The following is a 17,252-nucleotide window of genomic DNA, read 5'->3' on the forward strand; positions in this document are numbered from 1 at the left end:
CCAGTTAGAGCCACTGAACCCCTACATTGAAGAAAGAGGCCATTCAGCCCATTGAGTCTGCGCCGACTCTCCGAAAGAGCATGCTACCTAACCCCTCCCCACCTTTCCCCATCCTTGTAACCCCACACATTTACGTGACTAATCCACCTAACCTAGACATCTTTGGACACTAAAAGGCAATTTGGCATGACCAATCCACCCAACCTGCACATTTTTGGAGTTTAGCATCAAAGAAGTGTCACATGTTTTTATAGATTAGGGAAATTTTGTAATATGCTGCATTATCTTTGCTAATGCAGGCTTATTGTGGTTTATATCCAAATTCAGTCTAGTAGTGTTTATTATTCTGCTTTCTGAAGTCTAGATCATAAGGGGCTACATACAAAGACAATGGTTTCTATTTAATTCCCAGTCTCACAACATTGGATGTTATTGTGCATAAGCAACAAGTGTGTGTTTATAAGAGTGGCCTTGAGTATTGAGCACAAAGGTTATAAAAACACAAATAAGTCTGCTATTGTCCCTGCACTTTGGTTGTCTTAGCAACTTTGAATTTGCTTAGACATGGTCACATTTTACTATTACGAACCCATTCTGGACAAAGACAAAATATTGCTGCATCAGAAAAAGAAAAATGTGAAAAAATTGAATGAATGACATTTAATTCTGTTAAATTATAGAACACATTAGTCTTCTCAGTGAATGATGTTCCAGATCATTAATATGAAGTTTTGTTTTCAGAAACAAAGACTGCCCCTCACTCAACCACCTTCACACATATTGCCTCCTGACCATTGTCTTGTTGAGGCTTGGGTGCAAAGGTAGGCCTCATCAGGTAACCCATGGATACAGCACATGGCCTTAGCTTGAATTCCAATGTTGTGTTTAAGTCAGTCCAGGTAGATCCTGTTCAAGTATTTGTTGTAGTCGGGCTGATTCAAATCAACTAAATGTTGGCATTGAGATAATTAAAACCAGGATTTCATTATAAGCAGAGTTTCATTATGCCTAATCTGTATAATACGTGATGTGTTGTAGCAACTGTTATATCTGAAAGCACTGCATGTAAATCTTGTGTTATAGCGATATTCTAGTAAAATGTTATAAAATTACAACAGTAATTTTCAATGCAAAGTTACTTTTTAAAAATTCATTCATGAAATCTGCACATTTCTGGCTAGGTCAGCATTTATTGCCCATCCCGGATTACCCTCGAGAAGGGTAATTCTTGAATCGCTGCAGTCCATGTGGTGTAGGTACAACCATAGTGCTATTAGGGAGGGAATTCCCAGATTTTGACCCAGTGACAATGAAGAACTCCAATATATTTTCAAGTCAGGAGGGGAACTTGCAGGTAGTGATGTTCCTGGTAAAATCTGAGTTTTTAAATAGTCTCACTATAGAATCATCTGTTCACAATTAGTTTCCAAAAGATGAGAAATGGCTGGCACTGCAACTCAGGGGCTGACTGAGGGTCTACGGAACAATAATTATTCACTTTCCAGATATGAAGATTCTCCAAGTTTCATCTTGGAAATTATGAGGACAATAAATACAACTCCTCTATACTGACCGACATCCCAGTTTTAATCTGCTGTGATTAAGGTGGCAGAGACTGCTGCAATCATTAAAGTGATTGAGGATGGTGGAACAGCCTGTTTCTCACCTACCCATACTGATCACAAAATCCTGACAGATTAGGAAGGCCATTCAGCCCATCTGAATTTCATCCATAACAGTCCCAGACATCTTTCCATTGCTGGATCCCGTTATATCCTGAATGATTCTGGGTTTTTCTCTTCACTGCTCAAATCCATTCCAACAGTTGGTCATTCTCCTGATAGCAATCCAATTTATTTATTTTTTATAAATCAGTTTGACCTCATGCCTCTTGTTCCAACTTCCAATCTTAAAATAGCATTCCACACAAGTTACAATCGCTGTACGGTTCATGCTGTAACATCTAGGTCTCTGACTATATGCTGCTGCTCTCAGGTGAATTGCGTATAGCACAGGATAACACACTGGTGTGTTTATTTGCTGGCATGGTGGTTATGTGAATTCCCAGTGGCCAGTAAGGGAAGGGACTATGGTAACTGGACATCAGTGGGTTTGGAGGCTGTCACATAGGCCTCTCTCTCATCATTGTGTCTTGAGTTAGAACTGGTGAGTCTGATTGTACATCACTTCCAGTATCAGTCAGATTCAATGTTCGGGTTTCACTGGGGGAATTACTGTCCAGCGTTAGGTAGAAGCTCACAAGATTGCAGCACTAGTGCACAATGAGCTGAAAGATCACGTGCAGGAAATTGCATTTCAAGATGATGAAATATACAAGACAAAAAGCAATCCCATGTTTAAAAGAAACATTTATGTAGAGGTTTTCATAACCATCAAATGTCTCCGAGCACTTCGCAACTAATGAAGTGCAAAAGAAGAATGGTCATTGTTATAACGGCAGCCATTTTGTGTTCAGCCAACTCCCACAAGTAACAGTGTAATTATGACCAGAATCTTTTCCTTGCAATGTTGATCAGGGTATAAAATCACCCTGGTGGTACCAGTGGGCCATCCAGAGGGATGGACATGTGCAGTATACCATTGTGATTAATAATCACTGTAATGCTAGGCAGAATAAGGTGCAAGAATTGGTTGCTGATGGGATGGGGAGTTTATGAATGTTACAGCTATCTGAAGGATAGGGTGACTACAAATGACTAACGGTGTCAAGCTGTAAAAATGAGGGGGACATCGATTATACTGAGGATGTGTGACTTGGGGGTAAAAAGCATAAGCTTTCCTGTTTTTGTTTTAAAAAGCCTTTAGGACTTATTATTCGAGTAAGGGGCAAAATCTCAGTGCCAGAAAGATGCAATTTTCTATTGAATTCCGTAAAAGATGAAGTGCAGATGTCTCACCATCAGGAAAAGTAATTGGCTGTCCCTCAATTTGAAGATGAAGTCTGCTCAGGATCATGAGTGGTTCAAGAAAAATATCCCTGAAACTTAGTGAAGTCAGCACAAATAACATCCATCAGAACAACTAATGAGCACTTCAGATGGATATGGATACTCAGGGTCTGTACTGGGAGCCTGGAGTTGTATCAACTCTCTGAATAGGGACCCACTCTCTCTGTGCTGAATTACAGAACAGCAGTGAAGAGAAAAGTACAAGACCAAAGCCCACTCATTCTGCTGTACTCAGAAGCAATTTTATTATATTGAGAAAAGGCACAAAGAAGTCAATCAATCCTTGCAGCAAAACGTTCCAAGAAGCTTCAGAAAGCTAACAATCCTCTTGTAGGGTTGATTACAGACAGGATGCAATCTCATTTAGTCTCCAACTCCTGCAAAAATCCATTAGCCAGCTTTGAAGATTGTACATTTAATTCTGATAAAACCAGAAATTGAGAGAGGGCTTCTCAAGATGGTGCCGGAGCAAAGCGACTTCTTGCAAGCTGTGCCCAGCATACCTCCTAATTCTATCTTCTACTCTCATTCTACGCTTCTAAAATTTCATTCTAACTCTTTTAAACTCTCTAACAATGCTCTAATTAAATCATTTACAGATTTGGCACCATCAGACTTTGGAATGGACCTACCTTTTCACTAAGTTGATCTTTCTCTACACGCTAGCTATGACTGTAACATTACATTCTGCACACTCTCCTTGCCTTCTCAATGAACGGTATGCTTTGTCTATATCGCATGCAAGAAACAAGACTTCTCACTGTATACTAATACATGTGACAATAATAAATCAAATTTTAAAAAACTCAATACAAATGTGTAGAAAAGATTTTTTAGTATGTTTATTTCATTTTTGCTAAAGAGTATGCAACCATGTACAGGTAATGTTTAAGCAACAGTACCAGCTTTGCTACACAATGTAAAATATTATAAAGATTTTTAAATAAGTTTTGTTGTTAGGTGCAATTAGAAACCATTCATAAATAAGAATTAAATATACAATGCAGGAGCATGCTTGTAAAATTCTTCTGGATACAACATGGCTTAAATACCACCCGAGCTTCTTCCAGTGAATTCACACAGACAGAGCCAACAGTCTTTCCAATTTACTGTGTAATTAATCTATGACTTGTACTTCAATAGCCCCATGTATTTCAGGATGTAAAAGGTTTGAATGGGACATCAAAAAGGCCACAATCAAGTCACATATATGCATGCATTCCTTTGAAAATATTAAAGCAGTTACTCACACAGTTATGCAGTCCATCAGGGGATATAACAATCATGGTGAATTCAAATTATAAAGTACTATAGAGCCATATTTACTAAATAGCTTAGAAGCATTTCTAATTCATATACTGCATCTAAAACACTGAATGAGTAACAAATGCTAGGAATATTTTTAAAGAATGGAAATTAAATTGAGCAATTAGACTTTAAAAAGACAAATACAATTTCTCATTTTAAAATATGGTAAATTTTGTTGGCCGAACCAGGTTAGTCATTTATATTTGTAAACTAATTTCTTGACATCTGGCAGAATTTTACAATTAATTTCACTATTACATTTGGAGTGTGTGCAAGTAACAGTCCAAAGTCTCTCATTTCATATTGCATTTATATTGTGTGTCTAACAAAGTAAAGGATGGCAGTGCTGGGCAGTGGAATATTTTCCACTTTTAGCACCATGATCATTACTTTCATGTCAGGTCATCTCCTACTGGATCAACGTGAATCTTTCTTACAATAAATATGACGCCTGTGATACTGCCAATTTTTCCCTTCAACTATACACGGATTTTTGCTGCACATCTGTAAACGTTATGAACAGAGATGACACTATGCCAAGCTTACTTAATGGAACACAATTACCGTTGGTTAAAAAAAAACTTAAACTCCTTTAATAAAACTTCAATTAATCGAGCTGAATTCAAACACAGATACTAGGCAGCATGGCGATCCACTGCACCGTCCAGTTCTCTTTTTAAAATCATATTTTAGATTTCATCCCTCTAAATCATGCTCATCATTCTGTCAAATTATGCTTTAAAAACTTCAGTCTTTGCCGAGTATCCCATTTGTTGGATTGCAAAGTAAACTTGAATGATCAGATAAGTGGCTTCCGAGTGACATTTCTAATGTCAGTCTAAAGAGCAAACATGGCATCAACTACCAACACCTTTTGGAAGTTTAATTTTTCAGATAATTACCTGGAACTCTTGACATCTTTTTCTACAGAGCTACAACATCGCAATGCAAATCCTTAGTTGTTTAAAGGATTTAGGTAGGTAGACCAAGAAAATAACTTGAATTATGAAGGTTATGTTTCACAATGAACTTCTGTTCAGATAGCTAAATTAACACTACAACACCACAATGCAAATCCTTCGTAGTTTAAAGGATTTGGGTAGGTAGACCAACAAAAGAACTTCATTATTACAGTTATGTTTCACAATTAACTAAATGTTCAGGTATCTAAATTAATGTTAAAGCTACAGTTAGCTTTTTTTAAAAAAAATGTGTTTTTTGGGGAATGGGTGACTTGCCACGGGGTGAACTATTTTTGTTTTGATATTTCGAATTTTCAGTTGTTTGTACAGAAGAAAATTAAGTGTCAGTCATGGACTCCTGGATCATAGCAAATAAGGTTAGTCATCATTTCAACCTAACAGGAACATGGTATACCGTACAATGAATACAAGAAGCCACTTTGCGATAAGTAGGTTACCACAAGTTTTGGAGTATCTGATTTTCACCAGATACTCATTAGAAATGCTCAAAGTGCAAAATGCAACGGACTAAACTTTCAGAACGTACTCAAAACTGTACGGAATCTATACACAAGAGTCTGATTAATATATCTGGCAAGTGTAAACATTGTTATTTCTTCCACAAGAAAGCTTCGCTAATGACTTTTAACTATAACTTGATTATAACCAAGTTATGTCAGTTTTTAAGAGGGGAGTAAAAAAATTGCAAAAAAAGCAACTGAACTTCAAGTTACTATTACAGTTGAGCACATACTATTTACAGTAAAAAACAAGGTATTTAATAAGGCTTTTTTGGAAGATAGCATTATCATTGGACAGTAAAGTCTGATCTATATAAAACTTTTTTTTAAAAGATAGACTTCTCAGTAACGTTCTGCTCAGCATCTACAACTCCTATTGATGAAGATTTTTAGACTATAATTGGCAGTTAGAAGCACCTTAAATAATTGTAAATCAAAACAAAAAAAGTTCCGAATTCTCATTTTACACTATTGTACAATATTAATGCTTTTCTTAGAATGAATTAATGATAGATTGGTAAATTTGTTTTTTAGTTGGACACTGCTCTATTCTCAGTCACAGGAATTAGTTTGCATCGTGGGTTTAATTGAAATCAAAGAGGGTGACTTAGTTCAGGGAAATTCACTTGGTTTTCGGTCAACATAGTACTATTACTACATATTGAGATGGTTAAAAACACTGACAAAAATCGCTACTGCTTTGCAAAAATACGTTTACTCTTGATTATTTATGGAAGTGTGTAAGTGGCGCGATCATCCTGTTCAAGGTTGCTTCTCTTCCTAGCAGGAATAGGAAGGAGATAATAGGAACAAAAGGACAATAACATAATTATAGCTTGCCCATCATTTTTGCATTAATAAAATGTGCCAACTCCTGCTCTTATTGCTGTTTGATGTGCAAGTTTGTTGTTCCTGGTATGTCTCAGTTTACGCAAGTTAACAGAACAACAGGGTATCTCAAATCTCAATAGGAAAGCAACAAGCCAGACGATGATACATGGCTTAATAAGTGATTGGATGCAGAAAGCCAGTCAAAATGTCATACTCTGTTGTAAAAGCATACTGAGTCAACAGTTGTCAATTAGAAGGTAGCATTTCAAGCCCTTCAGCTGCTTTGCTGAATAATGTACCTGTTTGTACACCAATACTGGCACAGCCACAAAAGATGCGTTAATTACAACATTTATATTGAAACCACAAATAAATTTGTACAAAATGTTTAACTGAATGCAACAGTTAACCCAATTGTGACTAACACATTAGAGAAAATAAAGAGAAAGGTAATATTCATGGCTAAGTGCCCTTGATGCTGCAAGCTGCAATGTCTCCGATTTTCAGATGACCTCCCACTCATCATCAAAGTCCTCAGATTGACCCAGAAGGGTAATACGGTTAGGGTTAATTAGTGCATCAGTGTGACTAAAATTCTTGGTAAGTCGCTGAAGAAGGGAGCCTCCAGTACTAATGGCCCACAGTTCATCTTGAGGAGTAACTAAATGAAAAATAGGAACAGCATATGTAATTAAAAAGGTTGAAAGCAAACATCCAAACAACTGAAATAATCATAGAAATCATCGAATCCCTACAGTGCAGGAGGAGGCCATTTGGCCCACTGACAACAATCCCACCCAGGCCCTATCCCCGTAATCCCACACATTTACCCCGCTAATCCCTCTAACCTACACATCCCGGGACACGATATGAAGCAATGTGAAACAAACATAAACATTGCAACTCAGTTGATATCAAAGTATGAACTCTTTCAACCAGCAATTCCAAAGGATAATACATCTTCTATTCCTTAGGAAGAGGTTCTCCTTTCTGAATATACGATAATATTTTATATAGCAACTTCTCTAAAAGAGGACAAACAGATATTGGATCCTCATAAATATAATTACATTATTGTGGTAAAAGTTGCTTGGAGTGTAAAAATCACAATGTCCCAGTTTGGAAAATATTTTTGCGAGTTTATCCAATTACCAAATAATTACTTCACCACACTCGGGCAAACTGTTTGTAAAGTTAAACAAGCAGTCAGTGCCAACAGTTATAATAACCTTGATAAAGTCAGTGCATAAATAAACCTGGGTTATGCAAACCAAGTGGTTACAGGCTTGAAACCCTAATCATCACCAATTGAATCAAATTTCAGTCAGCAAGGTCATGGGATTCCAGGAATAACTATCACCATCAATGAAATGGAGCAGGAGAGGGGTGGCAGGATGAAAATAAAACCAGAATGTTGTTATAAATTGCACTCACGTGATTTTGCATTAAGGGATTTTTGCATGCTAGTTACCAGTGATGTCAATTCTGTCTGTGGCAGCTGAAAAACTGAACATTTAATTTCTAAACTGATGCATGAAGATGGTAAGTTTGATATTGGAAGACCATTGGTAACTTTCTTGGCAGGAAAATTGTATATGGAAAGAAAAAAAAAATGGCTCAAATTTACACCATGAGAATATTTACACATGTATGAGAATACACATCTACTGTTATGGGGATAAGGCCTGGTTGGGATTGTGGTCGATACAAACTCGATGGGCCAAATGGCCTCCTTCTGCACTGTAGGGATTCTTTGCTTCTATAGACCATCAGCTGGGGAAGTACAATTGCCCAGGTGCCACAATAGATTATTCTGTAGTCAGCAAAGATAAAGTATGCTGCCATATCAGGCTGTTTCTTCTGCCTCAATGGTAGGAGGATGGTTTTGATTGAAACTTCTGAATCTATGCTTCAAATCACCTAATGCAACTAAAAGCATGTTTAAAAAGCTTGATGACTTTTATTGCTAGAAATAATAACCACTTATTTTTAATGTACTAAAATTTAGGATATTTCTGGTGTATAGTTTTTTACTAAATGATGGCATTCAAATATGCATAGACCATTGTAAGTACTTGTGTTTTTTTCTCCTCACTTATTAATCCCTCTTCAGAAGTGATGATCAACACCATTCTTAGCAGAGCTTAATCATCGACTGTAACAATGTCAGTGTCTGTGTGCATATGTATGCATAAACTATTATAAAAAAATAAATTGCACACTCAATCCTTATTCTGTTGCTAATTAACATTGATTAGAATTTGCATCAATACAACTCGAGTTGTGGGGGACCAGGTTGCACAAATTTGATAACTCATGACATCAGGTTTTAAGGCAACCATCCTCCGATTGTTAAAAATATTTTGACAGTTAGGACATTAGGTCCAGCAAACACATTCCTGTCTCAAAGAATCAACTTTAATTATCTAGATTTGGTTATAACAGATATAACCATAGGTTATTTTTGGCGGCGGCGGTAGTGGCGTGTGTGCAGAAGGAGGAAGATTAGTGCTCACAAATTTTGTACAAACTTACCAGTTAAGCAAATCACATTGCCAGGAATCTTTTTCCAATAGTCGCCTGCAGGATTTTTGTGCGTTATTCCATAACGACGTGCTATATCTCCATTAGAACAGCGAACCCACACTGTTCTATAGCTCACAGTTAATTGACTTGCTTGTAAACCTGAAAATATGTTTCAATTATTGTGTGTTCTAAAAAGTAGTAAAACATGAGAAATAGATACTCTTTTTGTTGATGTCCCAGTATTTAAATTGATTTTTTAAAAAGGCCAATTACCAGTACAAATTATTCTTCAATCACTGCTTCAACGAGTGAGAAAATCTCGTTCTGGATAAGAAAGCACAGGCAATCTCACAGCAGGGAGACATCCGGGAAGCTGTGCTTATAATATAATTGGGATCAGTGTAAGAATAGAGAAAGTGGGGGACAAGCAGTTAGATTGTAAAAAAAACAAAATGAGACAAAAAGACTTACCCAGATTAAAGTGAAGGGGAAAAAAAAACATCAAACAGAATTACAGATCAACAATGGAAATATTTAAACAGAAGATAGAAGTTACAAATCAAATATATTTCAGTAAGGAAAAGAAGAATTGGAGTGGTGTGTGAAAGGAACAGCAATTTCTAAAGGAGTATTTAGTCCTTACAGGACAGATAATAAAAATTTAAACTCAATGAGCCCAGGAAATGCAGCAAAAAGGATTTGCAAAAAGGACAAGATAAACCATGAGAGAAAATTGGCAAAACGTGCAAGTGCAACAAAAAGTTGTTTATTTTTAAAAGTTGCACGTTTGCAGCAATATAATCATGGCAGAGATACATCAGTTAACAGATAAGTGAAGCAAGCTTGTAGTGGAGAATGAAGGACTGGCACAAATACTAAATACTCTGCTTCTGCTTTCAGAGAAGAGATGATTATTAGCACTGTAGAATCACCAGAGAAATTTTTAAAAATTGTTATCCATCACAGGACCTGAGTGTCACTGGCAAGGCCTGAACTACTGCCCATTCCTAATTGCCCTTGAGAAGGTCGTGGTGAGCTGAGCCCTCCTGAAGCCCAGCACTCCATGTAGTGTAGGTACATGCACAGTGTTGTTAGAGAAAGAATCTTATCTGAGAACCAACGAAAGGACAGCAACATATTTCCAAGTCAGGAAGATGAGCAACTAGGTGGGGAGCTTTCAGGTGTTGGTGTTCCTACGTATCTGTTGCTCTTGGCCTTCTAGGCGGTAGAGACCATAGATTTGCCAAAGTAGTCTTGGTGAGGCGCTGCAGTGCATCGCATAGATGATACCCACTGCTGCCACTGTACATTGGTGTGGAGGGAGTGCGTGCATAAGGCGTTACTTGGTGACAACCAAGTAGGCTGCTTTGTTTTGGATGGTGTTGAATTTCTTGAATGTTGCTGGAGCTGCATCCAAATACTCAAGAGAAGCTTGGGAAGAAGAGGAGATGGACTGGATGACAGTTTGACAAATTCTGTGTAAAGGCAAATTGTGTCAGAGGACAGCAAACATGCCTTCAGTTTTAAGAATGGAGTGAAGAATAACAGGAAATTGTAGGACAGTTAATCTTACCTCAGCTGCTGGTAAAGATAGAACATTGTGAAATGACTAAGCACAATGGTATACAAGGATGGCTACTTTTACCTGGCACGTGTTCCCAATCAGTGCCTACAGGCATGGCCTCTGTTATTCCAACTCGTACGTGAACATTTCCTCGACTGTCAATGGCCCAAACCATCTGGTCATTGGGACTGGAATAAATGCTGATCAGTTGTGTTCCTAATGGCTTTAAATGGAAGAGTTAAGTTGAAAACATCACGTCAAAACCTTAAAAAAATCAATAGCCTAAAATTTATTTTGATATCTATATATTTATCTACAAACACAGATATACTGTTGCATAATCACTGGAGTGCTGTGCTACATCTTACTCAGCTAATCTGAACCTGCGCACTTTTAAGGGCACAAAGTCTAACTGCAGTGACGTGAACTGCATTCACTCAGAATTTGCTCTTTTGGAGTGAGAAACCGGCCTCAGGCTGTTTTTTAAAGAATGATTGGTTGGATCAATTAAGAGGCTGCTGTTAATCTGTTCCTGAAATAAACTTCCTAACTTGTTTAGAGACGGGATAAACCAAAGTGTGCGACAGTAATGCAGGTGTGACAGGCAGGAAATGAATTCCTATATGCATTTTTAAAAATTTCAAGTTGCGGATGAAATACTGCAATTCAACTTACTCTTGGGAATTGGGAACAGATTTCTGAGATGAATGAGTACATGAAATGGAAAGAGGTAATGCTACCAATGCTGCAGAACATGTTGTTGTCACCAATACTGATGCTTTCGGTATTGGAACTGACATATTCACCCGACTGAGACTCCGATCTGCGCTCCCCTCCTTCTAAGGTTGCACCAAATAAAATTATAAATACAACAAAAATATACAAAGTAAACATTTCTCCAGAATACGCACTCGCTAGTGCATATTCTGGAGAAATGAGAATACATTGCTATACAAAAGGGAGAATACATTGCCAAGGCTACTGACTACGATGGTGATAAAAATGTCATCCCACTTCTTCAGGAATTTCCCTTCTCCCCGCTCTTTAATCTTTCAAGTGGCAAGTGTATGATCAGTACAATCGCAATTTATGAACAAAATACAAGTAATCCCTCTGCTTTTGTTTTATTGGCTGCATGGCAATATACTGAACCTTTGTTTATAACAGACTCAAATGCCATCTGCTGAACAAAATCCGACCTGTTGTAGAACGCTATGTCCCTGTACGCCGTAGCCTGCGATTTTCAGCCAGATCCCCAAGTTCTGGCTAATCAGGTTCAAGCCCTCTGTCCTGGAATGGAACCTAGACTGACTAAAGGCACCAAATATCTTTCCCCAGATTATTTGCTCGCAATTCTTCACCATTCAAGCCTTGACAGGTCTTCATTAGAATGCTCTTGCATAGCCATAAACAGTTGTGTGTGCAATCAAAAATACTTGCATGTTCTACTGTACTCCCACACCATGTGTAAATCAGTGACAAAATATTCATATTTCTTATTGGTTACTGTTTAGAAAATAGCACAAATGTAATGGTTCCAGGGTACTTACTCATGGGGTATCAGTCAGCAGTGTCTCAAATGGGGCAGAAACAACTGGATTACAGGCAACCTGCAGCCATACAGGTACTAGGATGATTCTTTTAATTTTATTAAAAAAAGATAAGTGTTCCCACTTCTGATTTCCACTAGAACATGGATAGATAGAATACCAGACAAGAACAGGATGGACTATGATACTTCTACAGATAAAAAATCCAATATCACTCACTCTTCTAAACTTGAATGTGAAGAATTTATATTTGGTTAAGGCATCAGAGGACTGGACCCCAACCAACTAACTCTGGGAAGTAGCAGGGAGAAGGCACGTGAGGGGAAGAGAAATGGAAGAAAAAGAAACAAGACCATCTCTGTCATTACATGTGTGAACTATTCCAGATTGATCAATCAAGTTTATAGCTAGCTCTAAGGCTTTCTGAAAAGGACACAAAATCTTAATAGGTACCAAATGGCAGTGAAGAATTAGCAAGGCCTTCTGTGCATATATAGTTAACTTCCTCATAAGTCGCTTAGTAGTGCAAAACTTGAGTATTGCTGGAAAAGAGGCATGCTATCTAAGCTTTCTGTCTTGCACTGATCAGGATAGTTTGCAAGAAATTACCGAACAATAACAGGGAACAACAATTTATGCTGCATGAGAAGTGGTTGGCAAGTGGACTCTGATTGATGGAGAATTTGTCACGGAAAATGCAGCACTGGAGCCGTTAACTGCTCAGCTTTGTTTCAATTCAAACCAGCAGTGCTTTGGGCAGATTCTGGTGTCATACACCCACTATTTTTTCCCCCTTCATCTTGCTTTCTGTCATCCGGGTAGCTCTAGCTCTGCTTGCCCTATCTCTCCCTCCTCGAGGGAATGCCCCTCAAATATACCTGAGCCATCTCATCTTCAAAGGCAGTCCACTGTTCAGTTACAGCACTGTCTCCCAATCTTTGGTTCCAGTTTACCTCGGACAGATCGGTCCTCCACCCACTTAAACTGGCCCTTAAAGTACTTTTTACATTAGATTGCTTCTCGTCCTTTTCCACAGCTAACCTAAACCTTATGGGACTATGGTCATTGTTCTCTGAATGCTCTCCAGCTAAAATTTGATCAACTTAAACCACCTAATTCCCCAGAGCCAGATCCAAAAATGCTTCCTTCACTTTGGGCCAGAAACAAACCGATTAGAAATTTCTGAACACATTTCAGAAAACCACACCCCCTAACCCCATCCTTGACTCTATTACGTCCGAGTCTACATTAAAATTTGGAGAAGTATGTTTTAAATTTAGTTCAGCTATCCGGGCTTAAATTATTCACTATATGAAGGACATAAATGATGGAATAGAAGGCCACATGTCCATATCAGCTAATGATGCAAAGATAGGTGGCATTGTAAACAATGTAGATGGATGCATAAAAATTACAAAGAGGTATTGATATATTAAATGGATGGTTAAAACAACAGCAAATGCATTTCAATGTAGGTAAATGTGAGGTTATCCACTATGGACCTAAAAAGGACAGAACAGAGTATTCTCTAAATAGTGAAAAGCTAGAATCAGTGGAGGTTCAGAGAGACATGGGAGTTTAGGTACATAGATTGTTAAATGTTGCAAACAGGTATAGATAATAACCAGAAGGTTGAATGGAATGGTGACTTTTATATCTGGAGAACTAGACTACAAGGAGGTGAATGCTGTATTTCAGCTATATAAAGCCCCAGTTAGACTACACCTGTAGTACTGACCAGTTCTGGGGTACCACAACTTGAGGATATAGTGGCCTTGCAGGAAGCACAACGTAGATTTACCGGAATGATACCTAGATTCCAAGGATTAAATTACAGAGAGAGATTACACAAACTGGGGTTGTAATTTCCAGGATTTAGAAGCTTGAGGAATGATGTGATCCTGTTTTTAAGCTTCACCAGGTTGGCACTTCATTTTGATTTATGCCTGGTGCTGTTCCTGGCATGCTCGACTGCACTCATCATGGAGCTGGAGCTGAAGCTGATCCTCTCTGGCTTTATGGTACTGGCACAGTGAGGGATACACTAGGCTATTTGGTTGGAAGCAATTCTGCTGCTGTTCATGGTCTACGGTGCCTCCTGGACGTCCAGATTTGAGCTGCTGGATCTGTTTTGAATCTAGCCCAATTAGCATGGAGGGTATCCTCAACGTGAAGATGGGACTTGGTCTCTACAAGGACTGTGCAGTGGTCAGTTTTACCAATACAGTCATGGACAGATGCATCTTTGACAGATTGGTGATGGAGAGGTAAAATAGAAACAAGTTTATGCCAGTTATTCATCCAGTTTTGTTCCTGTTTGATTTTCCTGCAGTGGTTTGATAACCCATTTCAAAGGGCACTGAAAATCAACCCACATTACTGTGGGTCTGAACTGGTTAGCCCTCTTTCACAATTACAGATTACCAGGAAAAATGCAACAATTTTGCAATGACTTCTGCGCCAGGAAAGAGTTTATCAGATTTTCAGGTGTTAAAATAGGATCACAATGAAAAATAGTTTGGGATGCACGCCTTTGACACGAGCAGTGATCTGGACAGAGTGAAACAAAATTGTGGGATCAGAATCAATACAAAGGACTGACAAACAGTCACATCTAGTCTTTCGGTAACTTGTTTGTGCTTTCCTCAGCATTGCACAGCTTAGTTGCTGCATCAGCACATGTTCAGAAAAGATCTGAAACCTGAACCTGAAACAAACATCCCGGAATGAAGTTATGGGGTTTCAAATCACAAACAAATCACCATGGCGCACAAGCAGCATGGAGTGAATTCAAGCAGCAAGAGTTTAATGAAAAATCCTACCAGGGTTGCTCTTGCGCTTAGCTGCAAGCCCATGCAAGATTTTGGGGCCTTTGGATGAAGACAAATTAAGATTTTTAAACTCCAAATCACATATTTATTTATCTTTTTTGCTCCTAGGATAATACTTATTCTAGCTTGTGTACGTGGAATAAATGTTCCACATGGCTTATAGACGAAAGGACCTTCAAAATGCAGGCCACCCCAGTCACATGTTATATTCCTCTTAGTACATAACAAAAGATGAAATTTTTATAGGATTACTTTTAGTTTTCTAACCCAAAGATTGATCTTTGATTTGATTTATTATCGTCACATGTATTAGTATACAGTGAAAAGTATTGTTTCTTGCGTGCTATACAGACAAAGCATACCCTTCATAGAGAAGGAAATGAGAGGGTGTAGATGTAGTGTTCCTGTCATAGCTAGAGTGCAGTTAGAATAGAGTTTTGGAAGCATAGAATGAAAGTAAAATATAGAATTAGAGGGTATGCTGGGCACAGCTTAAAAGAAGTCGCCTTGTTCCAGCGCCATCTTGGATAGTGATCCAAGCACATTTCACTCTTTGTTGCAAGACTTGTTCATCTTGGTTTTAAAACATTTTCATGTACATTAATAAATACACATCTGTCTAAATCTATAATCTGTTTCACAATTTATCATAAGCCTTACTTCTGAAGTTCCCTCATGTTGACAATCCCACTCAAGTCAATTCTTGATATTTGAATGAGAGATTTATTTTTCCAATGGCTATGAAAGAATAACTATAATCAAAGCATTTTGCTGTATAAAAATGCCCATAAGATGTTAAATTGTTCAGAATGATCAAAAGTCAGATAAATATACACCTAGACTTTTTGTAAAAGTACTCCCTCTCCAATCCTAAACAAGGAGCAATTGTTGGATCCTAAACTATTTCATAAAAGCTGCTAATGGTACGCATTATATAATGTCTAGACAGTGCATTAGAGTGCTGTTGATACAAGTTAGGCCTCTACATGCCCACCCATGGAAATACCTAGTTTCCAATCCCCAAAATGTTGCCTAGGAGACAGTTAACTGCAACAGTATAATTACAGATTTAAAGTACAAAGAGATTCATGAAAAATTCTGCCTTTATAATTCATAACCTACGAGCTAACCACCAATTGTACAAGTTTGTTTTAAATCCCTCTGAAGGATGATTTTTGAACTGAAAAGGAAACCTAATTAGAATTACTTTTCACACTGCGTTTTCAGACGTTACACGGAATCAGAGTTCACAATCTGCCTTCCCAACAGCATGATTTTCGATGAACACAAGAAACCTACGGCTTCAATCTGCCTTCACAATAGTGTTTAGTCTTACAAAGTTAAGGACACTCACAAAGCAAACGTTCAATTTGCTGCTTCATTGAACTGGCAACATTGCATCTTGCTGCAATGCTGAAGCTTTTTATGTTACAAAACAAATTCATGCACAACGCAATTAAAAATCCGAAATAAAGATTGGAGGCTGTTTCTTAGCGATGGCTGGAAGCAATGAGTGAACAAGTGATCTTGTATATCTTGGTGAAAGTGCGACATTAATCGGCATGTTATCTGAAGGGGGATCAACAGGGCTGTGTGGGGTGACTGACAGCAAAAAGATTGAGCTTTTCAATATCCGATAGATTGGTCAACGCAATTGGAGAATTGTATTTGGAAATTATGGATGTGCACGATAGTGTTCTTGACACTGGAGCGGAGGCATTAGGTTTTAAGCTAATTTTGTCATGCTTTATCCAGAATACGTGGGTGGGTGAATCTGTAAATTAGGAATGTGCTTCTCTGGGAGAGAGAAGATTGAAAGTATGTCATTTAGATCCAATTGTTTTTTCCCCAAAGTCAAAGGGCAGGAAATGTACAGCAGTTAGTCTAGATACAGCTGCCTGTGCAGGAGATGGATTTACCCAGGAGCAGTGAATCTAACAGGATTGGACGTCACTATTATGTCTCAGGAGACTAACACTATCCTCCCAGAGGAAGGTGAGGCAACCAATTCATCTACATCAGCTCATAAGGACAAAGTCATACAAGCTCTGGAAATACTGCTAACTCCTAGCAGCTAGACCTTAATCTATTTAATATACTGGCTACCTAATGTTGTAACCTGGCCATTTATAGAATCTAATCCTACATTAATTTCATCAATTTGTATTAATCTTAGAACTAAACGGCAAA

The 17,252-nt window shown here is 38.0% G+C and overlaps 1 protein-coding gene across 2 annotated transcripts in view; it reads right to left on the minus strand.

The window, feature by feature from the left end:
- Nucleotides 1-3,789: 3,789 nt before the first annotated feature.
- Nucleotides 3,790-17,252, minus strand: part of tecpr2 (tectonin beta-propeller repeat containing 2) — an 89,170-nt gene continuing 75,707 nt past the window's right edge. For both annotated transcript variants that reach the window (XM_078234088.1, XM_078234087.1), the window contains exons 18-20: nt 10,763-10,904; nt 9,127-9,276; nt 3,790-7,252 (exon numbers count right to left, since the gene is read on the minus strand). In XM_078234088.1, coding sequence (XP_078090214.1) covers nt 7,095-7,252; nt 9,127-9,276; nt 10,763-10,904 — 450 coding nt within the window. In that variant the 3' untranslated portion in view covers nt 3,790-7,094. The remainder of the gene's footprint in view (nt 7,253-9,126; nt 9,277-10,762; nt 10,905-17,252) is intronic.

Source organism: Mustelus asterias, chromosome 18 (genome assembly GCF_964213995.1).
Source record: "Mustelus asterias chromosome 18, sMusAst1.hap1.1, whole genome shotgun sequence".
NCBI classification, from domain to species: domain Eukaryota; kingdom Metazoa; phylum Chordata; class Chondrichthyes; order Carcharhiniformes; family Triakidae; genus Mustelus; species Mustelus asterias.